This window comes from Haplochromis burtoni, unplaced genomic scaffold (assembly GCF_018398535.1).
Source record: "Haplochromis burtoni strain Fernald_Lab_line unplaced genomic scaffold, NCSU_Asbu1 Contig_28, whole genome shotgun sequence".
NCBI lineage: Eukaryota > Metazoa > Chordata > Actinopteri > Cichliformes > Cichlidae > Haplochromis > Haplochromis burtoni.
In genome coordinates this window covers 394,622-418,921 of record NW_024582389.1, presented here as the reverse complement: position 1 = coordinate 418,921, position 24,300 = coordinate 394,622, and the positions used below count along the sequence as shown (strand labels likewise).

General features: G+C 41.7%; 3 protein-coding genes across 4 annotated transcripts; 1 reads left to right on the top strand and 2 right to left on the bottom strand.

Moving 5' to 3' along the window:
* Positions 1–377: 377 nt before the first annotated feature.
* ccn2a (cellular communication network factor 2a) lies at positions 378–2,873 on the top strand. Its single transcript, XM_005917610.3, has 5 exons — positions 378–674; positions 866–1,082; positions 1,179–1,454; positions 1,549–1,760; positions 1,860–2,873. The coding sequence occupies exons 1-5, from the start codon at positions 612–614 to the stop codon at positions 2,154–2,156; spliced, it is 1,065 nt and encodes a 354-aa protein (XP_005917672.1). The 5' UTR covers positions 378–611; the 3' UTR covers positions 2,157–2,873.
* Positions 2,874–4,523: 1,650 nt separating this feature from the next.
* Positions 4,524–11,871, bottom strand: chga (chromogranin A). 2 transcript variants are annotated; one of them, XM_005917609.2, is made up of 8 exons: positions 11,577–11,869; positions 11,185–11,234; positions 10,301–10,394; positions 8,703–8,771; positions 8,551–8,619; positions 7,716–8,003; positions 6,569–6,966; positions 4,524–5,284 (listed from the first exon to the last, which is right to left on the bottom strand). In XM_005917609.2, exons 1-8 carry the CDS (start codon positions 11,620–11,622, stop codon positions 5,201–5,203), a joined length of 1,098 nt encoding a protein of 365 aa, XP_005917671.1. In that variant the 5' UTR covers positions 11,623–11,869; the 3' UTR covers positions 4,524–5,200. The 2 variants fall into 2 exon arrangements, with proteins under 2 accessions (XP_005917671.1, XP_042075039.1); XM_042219105.1 differs by lacking the exon at positions 8,551–8,619 and having other exon boundaries at positions 11,577–11,871.
* Positions 11,872–15,542: 3,671 nt separating this feature from the next.
* Positions 15,543–24,199, bottom strand: si:dkey-177p2.18 (phospholipase B1, membrane-associated). The gene is made up of 16 exons (XM_005917607.2): positions 23,897–24,199; positions 23,554–23,618; positions 21,852–21,942; positions 21,665–21,723; positions 20,995–21,062; positions 20,776–20,819; positions 20,543–20,663; positions 20,376–20,427; positions 20,215–20,295; positions 20,049–20,114; positions 19,844–19,935; positions 19,675–19,756; positions 18,492–18,593; positions 18,187–18,282; positions 17,980–18,051; positions 15,543–17,520 (listed from the first exon to the last, which is right to left on the bottom strand). The coding sequence occupies exons 1-16, from the start codon at positions 23,952–23,954 to the stop codon at positions 17,395–17,397; spliced, it is 1,275 nt and encodes a 424-aa protein (XP_005917669.1). The 5' UTR covers positions 23,955–24,199; the 3' UTR covers positions 15,543–17,394.
* Positions 24,200–24,300: the final 101 nt, after the last annotated feature.

Genomic DNA, 24,300 nt, shown 5'->3' with positions numbered 1-24,300 from the left:
CCTTCCTCCTCATCAAGTTATTCGAGGCTTCACTTTTGAACTGTTGCTGCCTTTCCCCTTTTCTTTCTTTTTGAAAAATTAATATTTATAGGTACTGGCTGTCTGTTTGTGAAGTCAGTCTTTAGGAATTCCCAGTGTGGGGTCTCAGGACTGTAACCAGACTTAACCTCCCAATCCAGATGAAAGGTGCTCTGAGAGAGAGACGGTGTTGTTTGGCCGAGCAGCAGAGCCTTGCCTTCAGACAGCAGGAATGTGGGATGTCTGGAGTGGGGGGCAGGAAGCGAGGAAAGAATGCCAAGTATGTCCATGTTTGTCCAGGGCTGGCTCTCCATTCAGCCCCCAGTGACGTGCTGCGAGGGCCAGCGGGTATAAAGGAGGCTCCACTCTGCAGTCAGAACTCAGATCAACTCTTCTACCGAAGCTAAACTCTAGCTTTCACCAAGAAAGGAAAAATAAAAAAGACAGTGAGCCGGAGCAGCAGTTGGGAACAAGACAAGAGATCAATTTGATCAGAAAAGTTTCTCAAGCTCAAAACTCTGACGCTAAAGGACGACTTTTTCCGAGAAGGTGTTTTTGGAAGAATCTAAATTAATTACTAAAGACAAGAGAAGATGGTTGCTGAGATGAAGAAAATGATTTTGCTGCCTCTGCTGTGCATCATGCTTTCCTACATGGTAAGTCAGAAAAAAATAATTCATTTTAGTGTTTTGGTGTAGGCTTTGGCTTTAGCTGGACTTGAATGGTGAAGCCAGTGCTTTAAACTTGTCTTAAGAGCCAGTGTGTTGGATGTGTGTCTGTGTTTCTAGCACACAACGTGGGCATGATATTTACCAGAGAATGTGTCTGTGTGTGTGCCTGTTTTCAGGCTGCAGGTCAGGAGTGCAGCGGCCAGTGTTCGTGCCCGTCCACCCCTCCTCAGTGCCCCCCAGGTGTCAGCCTGGTGCTGGATGGCTGTGGCTGCTGCAGGGTGTGTGCCAAACAGATGGGGGAGCTCTGCACTGAGAAAGACGTCTGTGACCCGCACAAAGGCCTCTACTGTGACTTCGGAGCTCCCAACAACAGACGCATAGGAGTTTGCACAGGTGTGCCACTCATGGCTGATCTTTTCTATGACGTCTGCAATAAATCCAATGTATGAAGCAAATCATGACCCTTCTTTTGCAAATTCTACTCGACAGCTCGAGACGGAGCCACTTGTGTGTTTGGCGGCACGGTGTACAGGAGTGGAGAGACTTTCCAGAGCAGCTGCAAGTACCAGTGTACCTGTCTGGACGGAGCCATCGGTTGTGTGCCTCTTTGCTCCATGGACATCCGGCTGCCCAGCCCAGACTGCCCCAACCCAAGGCGTGTGAAAGTGCCTGGAAAGTGTTGTGAGGAGTGGGAATGTGGTTCTTCCGACACAAAGGAGAATGAAACTCCCACCACAAAAAGCTTCATGGGCCCTGTTTTGTCTGGTAAGTGTCTGTTTTTGAAGAACACAAGGCTACAGTAGGTTACAGCATAATTAGCACAGTTTTTCTAACCCAGCGTTTCCTCCTGTGTTTACAGCATACAGGAAGGAGGAGACCTATGGCCCAGATCCTTTTATGATGAGAGAGAACTGCCTGGTTCAGACGACTGAATGGAGCGCCTGCTCGAAGACATGCGGCCTGGGAGTATCTACCAGGGTCACCAACGATAACCGTGAATGCCGCCTAGAAAAACAGACCCGGCTGTGCATGGTGAGACCATGCGAGTCTCAGCTGGAGCAGAGCATTAGGGTGAGTTCTCGTTAAACAGCACCACACTCGTGACCTTTGGGCATATCAGTAAAAGAAACCCTGCTGAAGTTGCTCTTTCCTCTTTTTTTCCTCCTGTAGAAAGGGAAAAAGTGCATCCGTACTCCGAGAGTCTCCAAACCCATGAAATTTGAGATCTCTGGCTGCACCACCACCAAGTCCTACAGGCCAAAGTTCTGCGGCGTCTGCCTGGACGGCCGCTGCTGCACCCCGCACAGGACCACCACCCTGCCCATGGAGTTCAAATGTCCTGATGGAGAAGTCATGAAGAAGCACATGATGTTCATCAAGTCCTGTGCCTGCCACTACAACTGCCCCGGGGAGAACGACATCTTCGAATCCATGTATTACAAGAAGATGATGGGAGACATGGCGTGAGCCGCTCCTGGACGATAGGCGCTTTTGACTTGAAAACAAACACAACTCCATCTCATTTTGCAGCTCAGTATATATAGTTATCATGTTTTATTTTGCCATTTTCTCATTGTAAAAGTAGCCCAGGCGCTCGTCTTAGTGCCTGTATGTTTTGTACAGCTGATGAACATCAGCCTCATAGACTCAGACAGAGGGTTGCTTAGCAGCTCCAAAAGATCCCTGCACTATAACTTCTTTTTTTTTTTTGACAAACCTGCTGTCAGGTTTCCGCCCATTTCCCTTGAAAGCCTTTTTACAAACCCGTCCATTTTACTGTGTGCATTTTATACCTTATCTAAACGTTGACCTCCTCTCTAAATGAGGTGTCTAATAAGTCCCTCCACCCTCCCAGTCCAAGACCAGACCTGTAAACTCTAAGCAGCTGTAGAGGGAGCATGCAGTCCACAGCAGGCCAGTGTTCCCCTGTCCAAACAGGTCTGAATGTGTCCTTGTATGTGTGTGTTTGTGTGTGTGCGTGTCTAAATTTTAGCCTTGTCTGTGTGTACGCTTTTCACTGTGCTTACAGAGTAGAGGAAAGGTCAGAGTTTCTGCCCTGGATGAGAAAGCAAACAGCATGCTGAGTTTAGGGTTAGATAATGGAGTACAGCGGGCTTTGCCATGGCACTGAGAAAAGAAGAAAAAAACATTTTGACTATTACTGATTCAGGTCAGAAGGAGGGGGGAAAAGCATCTACAGGAACAAAATGTCTATTTTGTACAAAAATAGAAGAAGAAGAGACTGGAAGAATTATAATTTCATTCCTTTAAAAAAAATATTGATGTATATACTTTGTATATATGTGTACAGTTTAAGTTAATTTAAAAAGCCAAAATGTTTTCTGTGCTTCAAAATGTATCAGTGGTGTATTTTTGGTTCTTTTTTACTATTTTATTGAGAAGTGTGACAAAAATGTTACATGTTTGACTTTGTAGCTGGAAATAAAATCTTATATTTTTTATACAAACATGAACTGGTCTGTCTTTAACTTTGATCCGAGACTGAGATCCAGCTCCACAACGGCTTCATTAGCTCTTGGCTTTCAGCCGACATTTGAAAGCACATTTAACCGTAGCTCTGCTAAACTGTTAGGTTTTGACACCATATGAACTCGTGCATCACTCACTCAGAAAAAAAATAGCCTCAGTCATCGGAGCAGGCCTTCAGGCTCAAGTGATTTAAAGAGGCGTTCAACATAAAGGATGTCTTTGTTTAGCTAATTGAAGTAATCTATAAAAATCCCTCCATTTATCTACGACATGGATGCCTTACATATTCGTGCTGGTTTTATGCAACATGGTGCAGTGCAAGCACTCAAGAAAGCTGTGTGTCATGCAATTAAATTATGTACATAAAAGCAGACAAATATAAGAGAGGATGTTTTAAATTTAATGGCATATGCATTTATTCATGTGTTTTCTAGTTATTTTTGTAACACACATAAAGGAAAATGGAAAAGAGTCCATGCAAACATGACCATTGTGCATTTTAATCATGCTGTTGCGTTACTCGCCTTTGAAAAAAAGAGGTAAGAGATGGTCTAATGCTGCCATCTGGTGCCCTTTCACAACCTTAAAAACCCTGAACTATATTTGTAACAGCTGGCTGAATAGTGTAGAGATGCAAAGTTCCAAATATAACTAATACAAAATATCCAGTAAACACTATCCCCATTGTCATTGTTATCTGTGATCTCGGATTATGTTCAGTAACTAAATTTTTCTGTTGAATTTTCTGTGCAAAACCTACCTTCAGATGCAGTATTCAGGCTTTCCAAGACTGCATTTGTCTGACTGTACATGATTCAATTTCGAGTCATGCCTACAGTAGCTATATTTACTCGAGTTGCCAAAGAAAGCAGAACTTTCACATTTTAGTTTCTCCACTGCCCACATTGTGTTCTTGACTCCTTCCAGTCCATGTTTCGCTCGGCAGCTCTTGACATATTGCTGTTAAAATGCAGCATTTTAAAAAAAACCCAGCTAACACTGTATGATAATATCTACTCTAGATATTTTCTTCTTAATAGTAACAACCAAAGAATTTTCATATTGCTGCCAAAACAAAGGTTAAATTGCCCGTTGAAAAAGAATGTGTCAACAGCCTGTGTGTCATGCTGATGATTCATGTTGTCAGCGTTGTCGCCCACAAGCAAGCACAGACTGTATCTACACTTGTAATTTAAGTTTGCAGTGGATCCTATAGTTTTGTGTGGGTTGTGTAGATCAATCTATACAGTGTGATGGTCCTGTAATGACTCTTAACACTCTCCCTTTAATATGTTAATAATAAGCTGACTTTAGAGGCATGAAAAACAGTCACCAAATAGAGAATTCCAGATAAACTATTCAATTTATTGATTTTCTTACATAAATTCAGTACAGATCACACTCCAGACATTAATCCGCTAAAAATCACTTATTGCCTTGGCTTGATTTGCATCAACTGCATCTATGACAATCATCTAAGTCTTCTCTATCTTTAACTTTGTAAGTAAATGGGCATTCCAGAAAGAGCTTTGTACATGTATACATGCCATTACTGTACAACCTCACCTTGTAGGTGTATACCTGGATTTGCCTTAACCTTTCACAATGAATCAGTGCGCACCGTTGAGATAATCTAAAAAGCAGAAGAGATACGTTTACAGAAACAGAGACGTGATTGTCGGAGAAAATGAAGCTGAACAAGTCGCCTTTCTTCGGGAATCTTCTGAAATGTTACGCACGCAAATGCACGGTACGCGCGCACTTGTGTGTTGTTAGTATGCACGTCTAGCTGCAATGTGCATCTACTGTATGCTACTCTATGTGAACGTCACGAGTGAGGCCGCGGCGGTCGGGCCTCCTCAGGAAAAATAGCGGAAAGACAAAAATCTTGTCACACATTCACACGCTCTGTGGAAACCAGGCAGCTGGTAAAGCGGAGGAGGACGAGGAGGCAGAGGAGGTTGCGGTGTCAAACTTTGTTCCAATCTCTCTCTCTCTCTCGCTCCCCCTTTCGATTTCTCTCAGCCTCGCCGCAGCTCGTGGAGTTTCTGGGCAACATTTTCAAGCTCTGACTCGATGGCTGCCAGACTTTCAATCTCAGGCTCCTGCAGGTATAATGAGAAGGCAGCGTGTGAGAGAAGGGACACCAGCAGTGCAAACAATCATATTTATCCGTGGCTCGAATGTCCTATCTATTAGAGAGAGCGCAGATAACGTCCAGAATGGCATCCTTTACCTTCAATTTAATAACAACTGTGTTGCAGTTTGCATCCATCAAGTCTATTGCAGTGCAAATAGCTTCCTTTCAAGACATTGCAGGGAGTCAAGCTGTAGGCAGAATCCTGCTTTAGAAGCAAACAGGTAAAACATCCTGAGGAACAATTTCATTGCATTCAGGAAGGATTTCCTTCTTACTTGCTGAGAGAAATCCCTCATATCTAAATATGAATGTATCATTAGCAGAGTTTAGTGCTCTTAAAGACTAGAAACAGCCACACACTGTATATCAAAGATGGATGCAACTCCTAGTTCTAAGAGGAACATTCTGCATTCTGTCTAATGGCCAGCAGGGGGCGACCCCTGTGATTTCAAAAAGAAGTCTGGTTGGGCAGATGTCTGATGGAAATCTAGACTTTGGTTCCTTTGATCAGGTTTTCTGATGCATCTGTGGTCTCAGTCACTGGTTTCACAGCTTATTGAATGCGACATGATGTTCTTTGGTATACTCTTATAGCTGAACAACACAGAACGGAGATGTCCATCTCTAAGATCTATGGTTTAACTCCCAAAAAGATAATCAAACACTCCTTGTTGTTTTACCCCCAAAATGGAGGGAGTACGTAATCGGTTGTTTGTTTGTCTGTTTGTTAGCAGTCTAGCGTCCACAGTTTTCAAGATTTAATGTTCACATTTTGTTTGATGGAAGACACCCAATAACAGCTTGAGATGATTTCATTTTGGTGAAAGTTATGTCGTAGTCAAGCTCACACCAAATGTAAAAAAAATCAGTATAACTTTAAACATATTTTTTTATATCTTGTCTTATCAGCTTTACAACAATATGTTTGGACTCTTTATTTTTCCAGCACGTCACCTTACAATGCCACAGCGATGCTGTAACAGGCTGACGTCACCATGTTGTAATAAAAACATCATAAAACTTTTAAGTAGTTTAAGTATCCTCTTTATGCTCTCTGTGTTCTTGTTTGTGTCATTATTAATTAGGGGTTTTATTGGAGGTTATATAAAAACAATTTCCAGTTTTTATTTTAAGCTAAGTTGTGGCTTGCTATATCTCCTAGCATGTGGAAAGATTCCTTTAAGCGATTTAGCACTTTTTATTTTTGTTTCTCAGACCGTGAATCTCACAAAAGAAGGGGAACGAGCACCTCTGACTTTCTGCTGGCGCTCCCTTCTTCCTCCAACCCCCTCCTCTCCTCCGGTGCTCTTCGAGCAATCATCTGCAGCTCCTTCTCCTCTGGACTCTTCTGAGCATTTCTTTTCTTCTCCACCTCCTTTTCCTCCGCTATCTCTTTTGAATGATGAGGCACTTCATGTTGCTCCTCCTTTGTGGCTGCTTTCTTCTTCAGCAGCAAAGGCTTGGTTGCCTTGGTCCACCGCTGTAAGCTCTCCCTGTTCCCTCGCTTTGTCTCCTCCTTATGTCCTTCCTCTTTGCCCTTGTTTTTATGGAAGAGTGAGAGCCTCTTGGTCGTCTCTTCCTCTTCATCGAATGTTTCGTCTTTTGATTTCTTTCTGCGTGCGTCTCTCTTCTCATCCGATCCATCATCTGGGAATATGAAAAGAATAAGATTTATTTTTATTATTTTTCTCACTGAAACACCTCTGCTAGGCCGCTGCCAGAAAAGTCTCCACCATCAGCAAGATTCCACTTCTTGTAATGAAATATTTCTTGCCAGCTGGCAGCACTGGACCTCAGTAGTGCTAGCAATGCTTTATGGGAATTATCAGCATGGCTGAAGCGATCAGATGACTTGGCTGAAGCTTCATTTTGCAGAATCAGTATCACTATTTCATTGTACTCAAAATAAAACAATTTCTCTGTTGAACATTGCAGAGATAGAACGAGCTGATTGCAGTCTTGATAACTTTAGAGGGTATGGCGAGATGACTGCAGTTGTAACCGAGCGCTTGAATTTTCCAACAGTGAGCTACTCATTCATTCCTGTTGACGAGCTGTCATTTTGCCAGCCGTGCTGGCCTCGGTCCCCTGCGAGTGAGGGGGCTGAGATTCATCATGTAGATGGAAGTGCTTCCATCAATCAGCCAGCCCTGAGATAGCAAGCAGTTTCCATTTACAAGGCAGTTTTTGTTTCACCGCTGTCTCTGTCTTAAGATCCTGCTTCTACCATTAATGTTACATCTTTTCATTTGCTTTGAGTGGCCTGTATTATCAAAATAAAAAACTCGACTGCATCTTTAGATGCCAAACTCTCGATCTCCTTTTCCACTTTCCTTATGCTACTTTTACTTTATAACGCATAAATTTCAAAGAAGGACCAGGAAATGTGCGCTTGCCTTTGCTCTCCTCTTCTGAAATCTCCTCTGCTCGCTTCTTGTCATAGCCTTCTTCATCTTCCTCCCTCTTTTCATCCTCGCCCTCCCTCCACTCCTCTGCAGACTCAGAGACGTGGCTTCCCGGGCTTTCATCACTCTCCCGTTTCACCTGCACTTCTTCAGCTTCATTGTCCCCCTGCAACTCGCCGTCTTCCATGCCCGCTTCCTTTTCATCTTTTCCAGCTCCCGTCCTCTTGGACAGGATAGATCGTTCGCCGGGGCCTCCTAAAGCCTCCAACATGGATCGATCTGAAAATAGGGGAGAGTGGGGATTTAATTTACTAGAAGAAATTGATTTTCTAGTGATGTTAAAAGAAGGCGCTTACACAAAAGTACTACAGTTTATTATGGGGTTTATTGTTGTTACCCCCATGTTTTTGATTGACAGTAGGAGGCATATGTAACCCAGACAATTTAAAAAACAAAAAAACAAAGCCCATTATCTTCTTCTCTGACCACATTCAAATTGCTATCCTTGTTTTTCCTTCCCACCTTACCATTGTGTGATTGACTTTGGTACTAGCACTGATTTAAAAAAAAAAAAAAAAAAAATCTAGGTATGCTGTTATGTGGAAGGACGTCATACATGTTCTGATTTATTTCCCTCACAGAGCCTCAGCAGAAGTTAAATCTACCTCAGCACTTTTGATGTGTTTTTTAAGCGCGACTTTGCTGAAAAACATAAATAATGGAAACTATACATCACTGTCACAGCTGCTGCATTTAACCCACCGATTAGATACGCCATAAAAAATAAGAAGCATAACCACATGATGTATAGGAAGGTCCAGCTCACCAGGGACATCATCTGTAGCCTGAAGGGTCGGTGCTGCTGCTGTAGGCGTATCAGCTCTCCCCCGACCACCTTAAATGAAAATGAGTCGCTCGAGCCTTCCATCATTCTTATCTTCATGCACACGTAAACGAGATGAGTAATCCGTGACTCACCTTGAGCAGCGATCTCCTGCATCTCCTTCAGAAAGTTTTGATGACGAAGGATAGTAACAAGTCGGTCATCTGCACACACACACACACACATTAAAATGCAAACATATAACAGTGAAGAAGAAGAAGAAAAAAAAATAGCAGATAAAAGGCAGGGAATCGATGCTGTAGGGGGTAAATCACAGGTGTACATCTTTCCCTTTTCACTGTTTTCAAAGGATTCAGAGACACGTTTTTGGGGATTCATCAGAGTTAATTGCCCTGGAATTTACTGCTTTCAAAGCAAGAGCGCAATTAATCATTTGGCCCACAGAGACTCCCACAGCAGCAAGCGAGCACTTGGACTTTCTGCTGACCCACAAACAGCACTGCACATAGCATGCAGCAGCAGGAGCAAGAGACAGACACTGTACTGTATCATGTTCTTGTTTCAATCAGTGATCTCTCTTTTCCTTTTACTCCTCCTCTCCATTCTCCTTTCTTTCCATCCCCTACGGTGGTGTACAGTTTCCCGCTCACAGCACCCGCTCAGTAGCAAACGCTCGATGAGTAAGGCTGTGATTGATTTTTTTTTGTGTGTGGTTTTTTTATACAACAAGGACGACATCAAGGTAAAACACCATCTATGTAACTGAATCGTCTTTACCGAGTCCTAGTGACCTCTCTGTATAAAACACTCTGCAGCAGACTTTTACCCAGCATTCACTGCATCAATCCATTAACCTTATGATCAGAGCGCTATGCACTCGTTACGAGAGAACGGTGGATTTCTTCTAAAATACAGCACTTTTCCAGCAAGGCCTGGCCTCTTAATCCGCTCTTTTATATGGGAATGACAGCTGTGAGGGTGGGGATGATGATAATAACTGACCAGGGAAATCTGTATAAATCTATAAACAGGGAGCGACCTCTACCAGTGCCCTCGCAAATCGGTAAAGGTTAGAAATGATGTAAACATACATCCATTTTTGATTTTATTCCCATGGGGCCAAATCAGAAAATATGATATCCCAAGGCATTTAGCATAGTCAGATTAAGAGAGCCATCAGTTTTGTGATGAGCAAGCACTTGGCAACTTGGCAACAGAGGGGAAAATACATTATAGCTGATTAGACCCTCAGATTAATGGAATGTAAAACTAAAACCTAAAACACTGCCGCGATGGGGCAATATGAAGGAAACGCACTGTGTTTCTGCAGCATGTTTAAGATATGAGGATGTTAAGAAAAGGTCAGCAGAGAGGATAACACCATCCAACAGTCTGGGAAATGTTTTTATGTGAAAATCAAAGTTTTATTGGTGTTTTTAGATGAGACTAGATAATAGCCAGACTGTGGGTTATCTTACAGTCCTTATGTGTATGCAGCCTGTGTGCAGTAGAAGAAGAGACATGCTTCAGTTTTAAGTAATATTCTAACACGTAATTGCAAAATCAATTCTTTTTCATTAATAACTCATTTTTTAAGTGCATGTTGCCTGTGCTAATTTAAGCTATCAATGTAGTTGTTTGCAGCACTGAGCCATGCTAACAGCCCCTTTTAATAATAAAGGACATTTGATTATGCTCAGTGTTGCCGAACTGTCTTCCTTCTTTTGCTTACCCGTCTTCAGTGTGGCCAAACACTCCTGACTGACAGGCATGGGGTGTGGCCTCGATAGGACATCTGCCAGCGCCTCCACGATGCATTTCATCACCTGTGGATGCACACAATCCAGAATCAGAGGAGAGACAGTCCCCAAATGATCCCAAAAAAAAGTGAGAATTACAGTAAAACAAGCTGCTGTTGCAAGCAAGATGAATTAAACTGAATCAAAAGCAGCATATGAGTCTGAGACTCTTTGAATGCAGCTTGTGTGCTAACTTAGCCACTAATTGAAAGATATAAATCTCTTTAGATGAGGGATCAAAATTATTTCAACTCCCATTGCGCCAATACTACATCCATACATAATTTTTCACAATCTTTTTCTTCTTCTACTTTTTTTTTTTTTTAAAGGTGCCCAGCTTCTTCACAAAAGACCTTTGAAGTGATCAAATTCCACATTTCCCTTTAGCAGTCTTGTCTCTCCAAACCTTATTCTGGAAAGCTCTCTCTCCCTCCCTCCCTCTCTGTCAGTGGATTTAGCATCCTCAAAATCATGGAGGTCAAGGCTCTCCATTGCTCTCAAATTGCTTTCTATTGATTTTTACAAAGGCAAATGTGGGTTTGCCTCACAATGAAGGTGCTTAAAGCTTTAAATTATTGGGATTAAACATTTCTAATCACTGCGTGCCTTAAGAGTGCAGCTGGAGAGCAGCTAGAAGGCAATGCAGTGGATTTGTATTATTTGTCATACTCACAAGAAGAATATCCCTGAAGTATCGATTTAAGAAGGTTAACACTAACCTGCACTAGTTTCTTTTTTGCTTTTTGCTTTTCTGTTGCTCCAATAAAACTAATATTAGAATAGAAAATGTTACCAAAAACAATAAGAAAATATTTACCTTTACGTCCTCATTCTCCAGCTGACTCGAAGTCACTGGCAATGAAAGGACTGCAAGAGAACAAGAACACAGAGAGAAAAGGAAATCATGCATGTTTATTTGTTCACATGCTTTTCATAATCCCTACAGCTCCTTTGTGTGCGTGTGTGTGTGCGTGTGCGCTTTTCTTTCCTCACTCGCTGTGTTACTACAAGCCTCTGGTTGTTTTAGTAACGAGAATAATTGTGCCAAAGGCGCAGGTGAATTCATTGCAATTAAAGATGCGCTTGTCGCTGTCCTCGGTGCGGAACCCCGGCAGTCACAATACTTAATGCAGATTTCCTTCAACCAACCGTCTGTGTCTTCATATCTCTCAACTTCATCAAGGTTTAGCTGTCTGTTCTTTTTCTTACCGCAGCTAGACAGGATTGTCAAAAGGAACAGTCCTCTCCCGATCATGTTTGGAAACGAGGCGAAGTAGCTCTCCAGGAATAATAAAAAATAGCGAAGCTTTTATCAGAAGGTTAGGTTTCTTCCCTGTAAATCAAAGTCGGTGAATTAGGGACGCATTCTGAACAAAACTTAGCCGCCTTTCGGTATTTCTGGAGAGCTAGATTTTCTGCAGCATCGGTGACCCGACAGCCTCCGTCCTCTCCGGTCTCTCCACCAAGACCTCGCCGCAACAGCACCCTTTTTATAGCGTGAGCTGGAGAGAGGAAATGACATCATCCTGGGACAAATAATTGCTGTTGTACCTGATCGTACCTCGCTGGTTGTCAGGGCGTGTGCCAGTTCAGAGTGCCTCAGGTATAAAAGTGAGCATCTCTATCCCCGTGCGCTGTTTGAGCATCGATCATGTTTTTCATCCTTTGTATGGTTTAACTGGAAGCATATGTATTTTAAAATTAATTTTTGATTGTGTAGACTTTAGCTTTGATTCAAAAGGTTTATGTTATACATTTGATTTTGAAAAAAGCAACAACGGCACAGGACAAAGACACACAACAATGAAAACAGGACAAGCTGAAACACAGCTTGTCCTGACAGGATAAAGGGGGGTAGACAGATGGCGGGATTTTGAATAAGTAACAAGGAATATGAAGGGTGATGATCATCATCCTGATACATATGTTTATCCGCACAATTACCACCCACAAAAATATGGATGTATATCTGAACACATACCTATAGCTATATGTATATAAATATATACACCAAGCACTGACATGTGAAGTAAATATTACTGATTATCTCTTCATCATGGCAGCTGTCAGAGAGTAAGTGAACATTTTGTTCTAAAAGTTGATTTCTTAGAAGCAGGAAAAATGTGCAAGTGTAATTATCTGAGGAGTTTGACAAGCTGATGTTCCTGGTCTGCTGTGGTCAGTACCTCACAGGGGAACACCTGGCACAGGATCCACTGTGGGAAAAAAGCAGGCTTGTGCAGGCAGTGCAGGCAGTGCGATGCTTTGGGCAATGTTCTGCTGGGAAACCTTGGGTTCTGCCCTCCATGTAGCTATTACTTTGATACGTACCACCTACTTAAGCATTGTTGCAGACCATCCTTCCTTGGAAACAGTATTCACTGATAGCTGTGGCCTCTTTCAGTAGGATCATACTCCCTGCCACAAAGCAGAAATGGTTCAGGAATGGTTAGAGGAGCACAACAGCAAGTTTGAAGTGTGGACTTCAAATTCCCCAGATTTAAATCCAGTTGAGCTTCTGTGGGATGTGAACCCCAGAATTGAAGGGGGAAGTCTGCTTTTCCTTCACATCTTGTTTAAAGACTATTTGATCTGGGAGCTGGCGCCAGTCCCCCTCGATCCTGTACTGGATAAGCAGTCAAGAGAATGGATGTATTGTAAATAAATGATAGTGTCTCTGTCAACATCACTGAGTGATTCCCCATAGGACAAAGAGGGATTATCAAGCTGTATTTACTGATTGTGCCGCTTGACTGCCTAAATGTGTTGCCTGGTGATATTTTATTAAAAAATATTGCTGCCATTGTCCAGATTTGCTCATGTGAGCATGTGACCCAAATCAAACTGAGCTATGTTGCAAGGTCTGTTCATATTTAGGAACAATGCAGTATTTACCTTTCTAGATTAATATTTTATAATTACAGCATACAGTTTATTGTGCCTGTTGATACAGATAAAACAGACAACCTCTTTCTCTGAGCCAAATACACAGCCTTCTTCACACATCTATTGAATGAAGCACTCTTTTGGTAACGCCTACAATAATTTTCACCTAATTAGACAAAATTTATCACAGTGTAACACATTTAATCATCATGCACAATGCTAACTACAGAACGCAGGTGTTAAATACAACTGCAGCTGTCATTAGATACAAATACTCAGAATTGAGTATGTTTTGCTTCTGTTGTTATGCAACTGATATCAGGTTAGTCCAAAGTGCATAGCAAGAAACACTGAGTTGAAGGTTGATACCAACTGTGGATGAAGAGGTAAAAGATCTTTGTCTTCCTCTTCTTTTAGCAGCTCCCTGATCTGCATATGCCCAAACCATCTCATCCCTGCCTCTTTATCTTTGTGTCTAAACCACTTGACCTGAGCTGTTCCTCTGATGTACTTGTTTACAATCCTGTCCATTCAGGTCACCTCGAATGAAAAACACCTGTCTTTCTGTCAGTGCTACTGTCTCCCAACCATGCATCACAGCAGGTCTCACCACCAGCTAGTAAACCTTCCTTTTCACTCTTGCTGCTATCCTTCTGTTACAAATCACCCCTGATACTAGTCTCCAGCAAGTTCCCCTTCCTGTGCACTAATCTTCACCTCTTGTGCACTGTCTGTTGCTTTGGATGGTCGACCCCAGCTATTTGAACTCATTTACCTTTACTTCTACTCCTCTACTCCCAGACTCTCTTTCACCTACTTCCTGCTCTCGCTACAGATCACTTATTCCACAGAATCTCCTGGCAGACCGCGTCTGTCAGTCTGTTTTTCACCAAAGAAAACAAAAAGGAGCTCAAATGCAATCCCTGATGCAATCCCACCCGCACCTTTAACCCATCTATCCACGTCATCACTGTCACACTGTCCTCATACATGTCCTGCACCACCCTGACATACTTCTTTGCCACTCCTGACTTCCTCATCTCTTTCTCTAGATCTACCAACAGACAGTGCAACTCATTCTGACCTTCTCTATTCTTCTTCATCAACATTCTTAAAGCAAACATAACATCTGTAGGGCTCTTTCTCAGCACTAAGCCATACTGCTGGTCATCAGTATACTTCATCTCCAAACCTCATTTCTCCCACAGTCTAAAGACATGCATCATAACTTCCAACAACCTCTGCAGAAAACGGATGGAAGGTACTATGGGGTCCTAGGCTAAAACTTTTCCAAGTCACCAAATCTCTGTTTGTTTTATTGCCCCTCCCAACCTACATCAGCCACACTGAAAGTCTATACAATGATGTCTCCACAATTACTTATGACTGCGATTTGTTTTCATCTGTTCTTCTGTCATCTCCTTCTTGTTTCTGCTCCTTTAATGGCTTGCCACAGTGGAGCAATGTGCGTTGACCAATCTGTATATAATTATCCTGATCTGCATAAATATTTGCCAAAATATATTTTATACCAATGCCCTTCCTAATGGATGATTATAATTAGAACACAGTGAAGCCTGTAAATAAGGTCCCAAATAGCACCCCAATTAATTTAGGTAATTAGACCAAATCTGCCACCCGTGTAACCAATAACAACACTGAAATGGGTAGTGATGATTTATCTAATTACAATAACTAATTTTTTACTTTAAATTTCCTTTTTGCCACATTTTACTGATAACAAATTAATTAAAAACATGACATGAGAGAAATGTATTTTTTTGATTTCAGTAAACCCATCAGGCTTTTACTAAGAGTAAAATAAAAATATCCCTATTAATAGTCACAAATAGTTCCATCTGTTGTGCCACCCGCCTAAATGCACACAACTCTCTCACCTTGGAAAAGCTCGTTGATGGATCCCGCTGCTGTATGAAAGCTTCAGGTGTGGAAAAAACTCAGAGAAAACATCTTCAGGGCTGGATTTTTTACAGACGTTTCAGCGTGCGAAAGATACGATGGAGCAAGTAGAGTTGGGGGTTGTTTGTGATGTTGGAGGCGGTGGGTGTGTGATCTGTGTCTGATTCACCTCCTGACCAGCAGTCTTGCCACATCAGAAGTGTCAGAATTGGCAACCCTGCACCAAGTGAAGCTTTATTATTGTTTTTTTCTCCCTTTGAATTTTAATAAGACCTTTTCCCTGAGCCTCCTGAGATCTGACATTAAATGATGATACATTAAAACTGCAGAAACAGTACCAGCATTTTGTCTCCATTTATAAGGAGCAGACATGCACACTGGAAAATTCTAAAACTTCTGGATGTGCATGTTCTCATGAGGTCATTTTCATCTTGTTACTGACATGTTCATTAAAAAACAAACAGAGCAGAGGTTTCTAAAGTGGGAGCGGGCGTTTGGACTGTTTGCAGTTTCACATTCACCGACATCCCAAAGATCTCATTATGCATTCAGAGAAACAATAAAGGCCAATCTGCATCAGAGCTAGACCAGAGGATCCATATTTGTCCCGCGTAAAGTGCCGACGGCTTTGTTTAAACATGAAGACTGTTTCCTTTGAATACAATAAAAGGGTTATAATGAAATCTGAAAGCTACAAGCGCTAACTGAAATTCGTCAAAGAGAAGCATCCAAGAAGCAACAAAGTAAACTGGAACAAAGCAAATAAATTTGAAAGAGTTTGGGAAAAAATACATGTTAGGTGATTACAAATAATTACCTTTCTAAACTCAAGGGTTATGCGTTTTATTATAAGAAAACGTTAGAAAAGGGAGGCTTTCCCCATGCAAATATGATTGTTCCTACATATATGACACATGATATACTTATACAACCCAGCTGCACCACACTGAGTACATATCATATGCTTTTCCTTTCCATTCTGGAGGTAAATTGCTATTTCTGAGCACATTAAAGTAACCTGAGATTGCCTTAATATAGTTTCCACCTGCCTTTGTAATCACACTGATTCAATGGAGTCGGTGAATTCTGTATTGTAGGCTCTGTTTAACCAGAGAGTCCAATACAGCCATCTGCACTGGATGATTACACCTCAGCTACTGACGCCAACCGCTGACATTTTGCGGGTAAAAGATAATGACTCCACTGCTCAGCACCCAGCAGCATGAGCAACACTTAGTGTTTTTTTGTTGTCGTTTTTTTTTTTTTTGTTCAGTGCAATGACTGATGGTTTGCTTTCCCTCTTTTAGTGAAGAATAATAATAATATTTCAGGCACCGGAGGATGGAGCAGTGAAAGTGGGCCAGCAGCTGCCTGGAGATCTGAGGAGCAGACCTGTGACTAAATCTTCCCCTGTTTGAGAAGTCAGAGCTGTCTGGGGAAATCTACAGCAGATGATATGAATGACAAATTTTCATGTTTAAATCATTTTTTTTTTCACTGAGCTGATCGAGGCACATTGCCAGGGTCCCTCTGCGTGAGTAAGCGTGCAGAAACAAACAAGCAAACAAAAGTTTTGTTTTTTAAAAAGGTAAATCTGAGTAAATTAATGAGTCTGAAAACTTTTTTTTAAAAAAGGCCCAGAAGTTATTAAAGAGGCAAAGTCGTTAATATTTTATGTATGAATGTATAAAAGTCACACGAACCAAAAGTAGGTCGTCATGCTTTGTTAATTACAACATTTGCAATTTGTACAAAGCAAACTTTTTATTAAAAATACATATATGCTCTAAGTCTGCTCCCCAAATGGGGGAGAAACAGAAACATCCCACTACCAGGCATGCGGTCTAACTGGTATATCGTCTTTAGCGCAGGAAAAGTTATTTAAATCTCAATTAAAAACTGTAAAAGGGTCTATTAGAAAGTCACATTTCTCAGTTCAGTTCACTTTGAAGAACAGTTCACAACACCAGTCATCTCCAGGCACTTTATTTAGTAAAAATCTGGCAATATTATAGAGACAACCCCCAACCATCTGAAACTCCCCTATCCTCATCTCGTCCATCTCCAACATCCTCTGAGATTCAGATATTTCGGCTGCATGATTGCAATGATTGTTTGTTGTCAAATCTGTCAGTTTGCAGTCATTTCCTCCATGCTGGTGAATGGCTAAAAAACTCCTTCCGCCCTCTGTGTGTTTTGCGTCGGGAAAAGGAATTAAAAGCTACATAACTCCAAACTGTGCCAGGAGGAGCAGCAGGAAGATGACTGCTGGTGATGGAGCGTCAGTCTGGAGGGTAGGTTGGTCTGACTTGGCTGCGATCGGTCGAGTGAAGATATATGGGTGTTCCTACGTATATGATATGTAATATAATAACTGTAAAAATCAGATATTGAATTAAGATTTATCACAACACAAATAATGCAGTACTGCAGAGCGTTTTGAGAAGCGTGACGCACCGTAGCCTCTTTCCCAGTTTTTCAAACAGCTCTGAGTTGCTGGTGAACTAAAATTCATTTTTATTTCACCAAGCACTCATTTATTTTAATGCAGTGTCATTTATATGCACAGCAGCATGACAAAGCAGTAACAGAGTGTTTTGAGAAGCATCTAAAGCACAGGAATCATAACAAATGGAGAAAAAAAAGGTTCCACAGCGCTAAACTTCCTTGAATCAACAGACTTTTAAACAAACATTTTAAAACACTTTCTGAAACCTAATTTCACTGGAGGAACGTTTAGTTAATATTCAATTCTTTAGACCAATCAGGCCAAACAAAGTTGTCAAATATGGAAAGCTAATCTTACCATAGGCGGACAGATGAGAGTGATGGGGTCAGAGAAGCTGCTCACAATCGTCTTTCCTCCCTCGGGCTGAAACTGTGAGAGAAGCAGACATGTGTATTTGAACAATTACACAGTTCACATTCATGTGAATCCTACACAATAAACCCTGAATGACTCATTGACCTTTAGCCTCTTGTGCCTTTAAATCAAATACAACTTATTGTTCACCATGTTGTTCCACAGTCCCTTGGCCAGCTCCTCATGTCCCTTTATGGTAAAGTGGAAGCAGTCGTGAGTGAAGAAAGTCATATCGATCTTCCCGTTCTGCTCAGAGAGACACAAAATACACTGCGGTATAGTTTTAGTGATGGACAGCATTGTTGGTGAAACATGACTCGTGAGTTTCTCAGCCAAAACGCTACAGCTGTCACACTGGGGATCACTGATGAGTCAGTCATCGCCGCGTGATGCTTCGCACCGATTGGTCTGAAAGCAGACACTTATGTCACACTGATAGGCGTGAGATGGATTACCGGGAGGCGGGGCGGGTCCGCGTTCTTCAAAAAGGGCTGGAGAACAACGGCGAAGTCGTCCCTGAAGAAGCGGTCGCTGTACAGCAGCTTCTCGAGTCTTTTCTGCAGATGAAAGCAGCGTGAGAATCAATTTGTCTCCCATTCTCCTCGCTTGTGCTGTTACAATAACAGCAAACACACAAATTACAGTGAGAGCTGCGAACATGAAATCAGCATATAATGTTTTGGGTGCAATGTACCCTGTTTGCACATTAAAGTGAGTTATCATTTGGGACAATGACCAGGCAAATTATTATGGAAGATACAGTCAAAATGCATTTTAATGGGCATTTCTTTAAGCTTTGTTTCCTTCCAAAATAGTTCTTCCTTCAGCCTGGTAGAAAACAAATGTTTAAAATACATTTCTCTGCACTCTGTAAATTAGATATTTATACAAATTAGTGCATGTTTAACAAGGCAATTTTGGTATTCTATGGCAAACGGGCTCTATAGTGCCAGGCAGTGAGCACAGAGGACATCTGTTTGAAGATGAAGTCTGTTTATGATTGTTTGGTCACTGCCATCCTCTTCCTCTTTGCACAAAGGAGGAGATGCCAGTCCTGTAACTGCCTGTCTCCTGGAATCTCCTCCGTGCTCTTGAGACTCTGCTGGGAGACACAGGAAACTGCCTGTGCAACCTCTGCAGGGTTCAGGTATCACCTTCTGTACCAGTAGTTACACTGTCCCTAGTCAAATGCTAAACTAGTGAAAACACAGGAAGAAAAGATGAGGAGTGACCTCTACTTGTAAAACCATTGCTGTTTTGGGAGTTGTGTCTCTTTGTTGTCCCTCTAGAGCACCTTTCGTTAATTTCATTAACACTAAAGCAGCTGAAACTGTTTAACAACCCTCTCTGCTACTTAACTGACTGGATCAATATGTCAGCAGTTTAGCTGATGCTATACTCTGATTAAAACATTTTTACAGACGAGCTTGTTTGTGCAGCCTAACATTCAGAGTCTGCTGTACAGAACGAACACGTTGTTCCTAAAAAACATGGGATTTTTTTTATGATGCATAGAGGGATCAAAAAAGAGTCCATATTCCTTCTAATGTGGCAACCAAATGAAAGAAGAATTTATCTCCTGTACCATCTTTCCTTACATAATACATAATCGTATAACATGAAAGAAGTAAAGTGTACCTGGAATTCCAGATTGACCTCCACCAGCTCCCGGAGTTCAGGAGATCTGGCTACTGGCTCTATCAGGCACGAGCAGAAAGACCTAAATCAAAGTCAAAAAGTAAAAAGTTCAAGAAGTGTCAATCAAGCCAGAGTTGAACTTGTTCTGAGAGAGAAAGAGAGTGATCACCGCTGGAGCAAACACCCTGGGGTGGGCTTCTGCACCTCCCTCAAAGTCTGCATGGGGAGGATCTGAACCACGTTCACAATCATACGGGGAACCTGAAGCACAGCATGAAGACCTGCACTGTGGTGATTCAGCACAGCACTGACCCTCAGTCTCAGCAGACAGTAAATCCAGGGCTAAGCCTGATTTCGTTTATCTTCGACTTTACCTCATTCATAAGCATTTCCAACGAGACGGTCATATAGTGGATGAAGTTATCTACTGAAAAAAGAGCCTGGAAGTAGCGGAGATTCATCAGAGGTAATAGAAGAGGCAATATTCAATATAGAGAGAGAGATTTTCTATTGAATTAAAGATAAGAGACCAAGACAGACTTTATCTTTGCAGTAATCACAGATGTCATTCATGCCCATGAGAATAGTCAAAAGCTTCCAGTCCTCTTCAAAGTTGAGACCCTAAAGGAAGAGACGACAGTCCCGTTACCTCTCCCATCCCTGTGCTGTATCATTACTGAGAAAACAAGGCCTCGCTTTACCTCGTAACCTCTCAGTGTGTCTATCAGATGTCTCGTCTGACCGGGGAGATTGCTACAAAATAAAGAATAACATGTTTCCTAAAGTGAATTAGGTCACAGCTCAGTTATTTTTGTAGAAGAATATAATTTGTTAGATTAGGCAACACAAAAGTAAGCGAAGGTCTTACAAGGTGTTGTGTCCAGTTACGGCCAAGTTGAAGCCCGTTTCACTGATATGAGCCTGCATCCCATGAACTGTCTTTCCAGGAGAAGCTCCAAGCAGACTGGGGTTAAACAGCTTGATGATATCTAAAAATGACAGCGTCAAACAGGTAAAGAAAATGAGCTGGACTTTTCTCGTTGCGAGTTTCATGGAACGATACAGTTAAGAAAGAGCTCGGACACAGCAGTGACAGCTTACTTGCCAAAGTAATGACATCTTGATATGTCCCATAGCCTCCAATGCTGCAAGCAGAAAGGAAAGCAATACCAGCAGCAGAACTGTTAATGTCAGTTTAACCTTGTTTCTTACAGACTGACACTCTCATGGGGGAATACAGTTTCTAACATGTTCCTGATATGAGATCAGTCTGCTTCACATCATCCTGATTGTTATTTGTGCGAGATTTGTGACAGGCACCTCCATGACACGTGACGAAACTCAATGGGAATGCCGAGGACAGTAGTGGCGTTGGCGCCGATAGCCGTCTGGAAAAGAAGGGGCACGGCATAGAGAGATCAGGAGCCAAGGAACAGAAGAAAAGCAGTTTTATGAGTAAGTGTTTGTGTGGGTGGTTTGTCACTCTAATTTAAACGGATCCTATTATGCCTTTCCAAATTCTCTACCGTATACGTGCAACGCTGCCGAATCAAGGCTCGGGATGAGAACTATTATAAACTGTGAGTCATGCAACGATACACAAAGAGTCCAAGAATAAAAATATAGAGGAGATGATAACAGGTCCCCATTAACCAGCTGCAATTTGGGCATCTTCTCTTAGATTATGAAGATGTGCCGTTCTCATAAAAGCACAAAAAGAGATAATAACTAAGCTGACTGCTCTTCCGTTGGTGCAACATTTGGTTAGTAATGCAGTTTAAAGTTTATTTCCATCTCATTTGCACTCAGTCTTTATCCATCACTGTAAGCGTTTTAGCTCTTCTCACGATTGCAGCTGCCTTCTGCTCAGCAGGACTAAGCGAGTATGCAAAATGAATGAATCAACGGTCGGAGCGAGTCTATTTTTGTTCGACGTTACACTGTATCATCGGCACAGCAGAGGAAGCAGCAAACAACATATAACACCTACTGTCAGAGAATCCCCCAAGGCGGCGATGACTTTGATATCTGCGGCCTTCACAAATTCAACTAGACAAAAGGGTGGAAGGAGGGGTGGATGGAGGGAAGGTAGAGAGGGAAAGAAAGAGAAAAAGAGCGTTAGTTCAAACTCTTGAACAACACAAGATTTGAGGTCAGCAGGTGACACCTGGACAGACCTGTGGAGGGGACAGAGGGAGAAGGACTCATGTCTGAGCACTGGAACACAGGATGCTTGAAGCTCACTGGCCGGGTTTTCTCTGGAAACTCCTAAATAAGTAAAAAGAGAGAAGCCTCGCTGTCACATCGAGACCAGTTATGTTTCCTTATGAGTCCTTATTTCCTTGTAATGACTAAAGTTTGTCTTCAGGGACTGACAATTGTTTTCTTCTTCTTTTTTGAGCGTCTTCCTACATCGGAATAAACTGCTATAAATATTTTAAACAGTTGCGTAAGTTTAATACTGTATATGTTGATGCATTTGTGGAGAAAAAAGGAAGCTCATGTGCAAAAATCTTTAAAAAAAACAACTTTAAAATCTTCAAAAAATCTTATTGCATTAGAACGTTTTAGATACATTATATTGCCATAAGTATTTGCTCATCCACGTTCATGCGCATATGAACTTGCATGACATCCCATTCCTAATCCATAGGGTTTAATATGACGTCAGCCCACACTTGGACGCTATAACAGCTTCAGCTCTCGTGGGAATGCTTTCCACAAGGTTTAGGAGTGTTTATGGTAAATTTTGAGCATTCTTTTAGAAGTGCATTTGTAAGGTCAGACAAGAAGACCCGACTCACAGTCTCCACTCTAATTCATCCCAAAGGTGTTCTATTAGGTTGAGGTCAGGACTCTGTGCAGACCAGTCAAGTTCTTTCACACCAAACTCGCTCATCCATGTCTTTATGGACCTTGTTTTGTGCACTGATGAGCAGTTATGTTGGAATAGGAAGGGGTCAAACCCAAGCTGTTCCCACAAAGTTGGGATGTGGAAGCATTAAGAGTTCCTTCCACTGGTGCTAAGGGGCCAAGTGCAACTCCTGAAAAACAACCCCACACCATAATCCCCCTCTACCAAACTTTACACTTGACACAATCCAGTCATACAAGGACTCCTGGCAACCGCCAAACCCAGATTGATTTTTTGGGAGCATTGGTATTGTGGTACTTTAATACATTTTACAGCATAGCAAGTCTGAAAAACAAACAAACAGGATAATAGCAACTAAATAACTGACAGTAAGATCAGGCAAAGCTTAAATTATATTATGATGTGATCACTGTTTTTGTCCTTGTCACATGACCTGTAAATAGTGTCTCTGTATGTTTTTACTAACTTGTGTTTAACACCAACCTGCCAGAGGGTCTGCAGATGGAAATTAGCCCAAGGCTATAATCTGGCATATTTACATTTGTTAAAATGTTCATTAATGTGTATTGTCCCTCTTTCTAAATAAAATAAATATAAAAATATTTAATCCAGCAGAGCACAGTGTTTGTGCATTAAGATTCTGTTGTAGATTACAGTAGGCAAACCTGAACATAACTTTCACTGCTACCGTGGAAACCTCATCTTCAGTACCTTGTCGGACTGCGTTTTTATTGATCGATCATTGTTTCACTGTCTTTGATGCGTTAGCTGTGCTTGCTGTGCACAAGTTCAGGATGCCTGCTGGGCCATGTGGTTAGTCTGGTGTGACACGATGATAACCTACTTTTAAGAGAAAGGTTAACAATTGCTATATATTGTTTTTTGTCTTTTTAATAAGCCTGTCAACGAAGGCTTTTTGCTGTTTAAATGATGACCAAAATTTAAACTTTGTGTCTAACAACAACAAAATAAACCCTCAGTGATAAACATAGGTGAAACAGTACCTTATTGAGGGCCTCCTTGCTGTAGTGCCGAATCCCCTCTTCATACTCCAACCACCAGTCATTTCCTTTAAAGGGATCATTAACTGAAACTTTTCAAACCACTTTATAAGCCACTGATAAAGCTCATCTTTAATCAGCTAAATAAGCCCTAGTTCAAAGGTTTTTGGTCTTGACTTTGTCCTTGGTGTATATCTATAAAAACAGATGGTTGATATAAACCCAAACAATCCATTAAAAAAATAAATAATAAAAGGGAGGGCCCCGTTTCAGAGGCTGTTGTTACAATAAATATAGGCACACAGCCTCACGTGGGAGGTGCCCTCCTGCTTGTTCTAGCACTTACCTTTGACAGAGCAGGACGCGAGCACACACGTTGCCACAGCGATCCAAAGCCACCCCATAGTATCGCGTATGGACCAGTCAATGGGTCACCCCTACACACTGCACAATGCGACCCTCAGTTTTCACAGCATTGTCACTTTGTCTCAGCCTCAATGGCTGAGCGACAACCAACAGGTCCAATGAGAAGCGGCCGCTCTCGCTGCTGATCAATGTCAGCAACATTGCAGTGTTATGTCAGACATTCAAAGCCAAGCAGGGCACGAGCCACTTATCCGAACTACAAATGATCATCGATCCAAGCATTTCGGCAATCAAACATTCAGAACATCTTTGAAATATCCATATATCATTTATTAAATTTATAAACGCGTTTTAATGGTTAAAAAAAAAAAAAGAAGAAGAAGA

Coding starts and splice junctions, on each gene's coding strand:
- si:dkey-177p2.18 (XM_005917607.2), bottom strand. CDS start 23,954: ATGGGGTGGCTTTGGATCGCTGTGGCAACGTGTGTGCTCGCGTCCTGC. Junction 21,063..21,664: donor CCTTGGGGGATTCTCTGACA/GTAGGTGTTATA, acceptor CTTCTTTTCCAG/ACGGCTATCGGCGCCAACGC. Junction 18,594..19,674: donor AGGTCAATCTGGAATTCCAG/GTACACTTTACT, acceptor TTTCATCTGCAG/AAAAGACTCGAGAAGCTGCT.
- ccn2a (XM_005917610.3), top strand. CDS start 612: ATGGTTGCTGAGATGAAGAAAATGATTTTGCTGCCTCTGCTGTGCATC. Junction 1,083..1,178: donor ACGCATAGGAGTTTGCACAG/GTGTGCCACTCA, acceptor TCTACTCGACAG/CTCGAGACGGAGCCACTTGT. Junction 1,761..1,859: donor AGCTGGAGCAGAGCATTAGG/GTGAGTTCTCGT, acceptor TTCCTCCTGTAG/AAAGGGAAAAAGTGCATCCG.
- chga (XM_005917609.2), bottom strand. CDS start 11,622: ATGATCGGGAGAGGACTGTTCCTTTTGACAATCCTGTCTAGCTGCG. Junction 11,235..11,576: donor GACAATCCTGTCTAGCTGCG/GTAAGAAAAAGA, acceptor GTTCTCTTGCAG/TCCTTTCATTGCCAGTGACT. Junction 8,004..8,550: donor GGCTACAGATGATGTCCCTG/GTGAGCTGGACC, acceptor CCCTATTTTCAG/ATCGATCCATGTTGGAGGCT.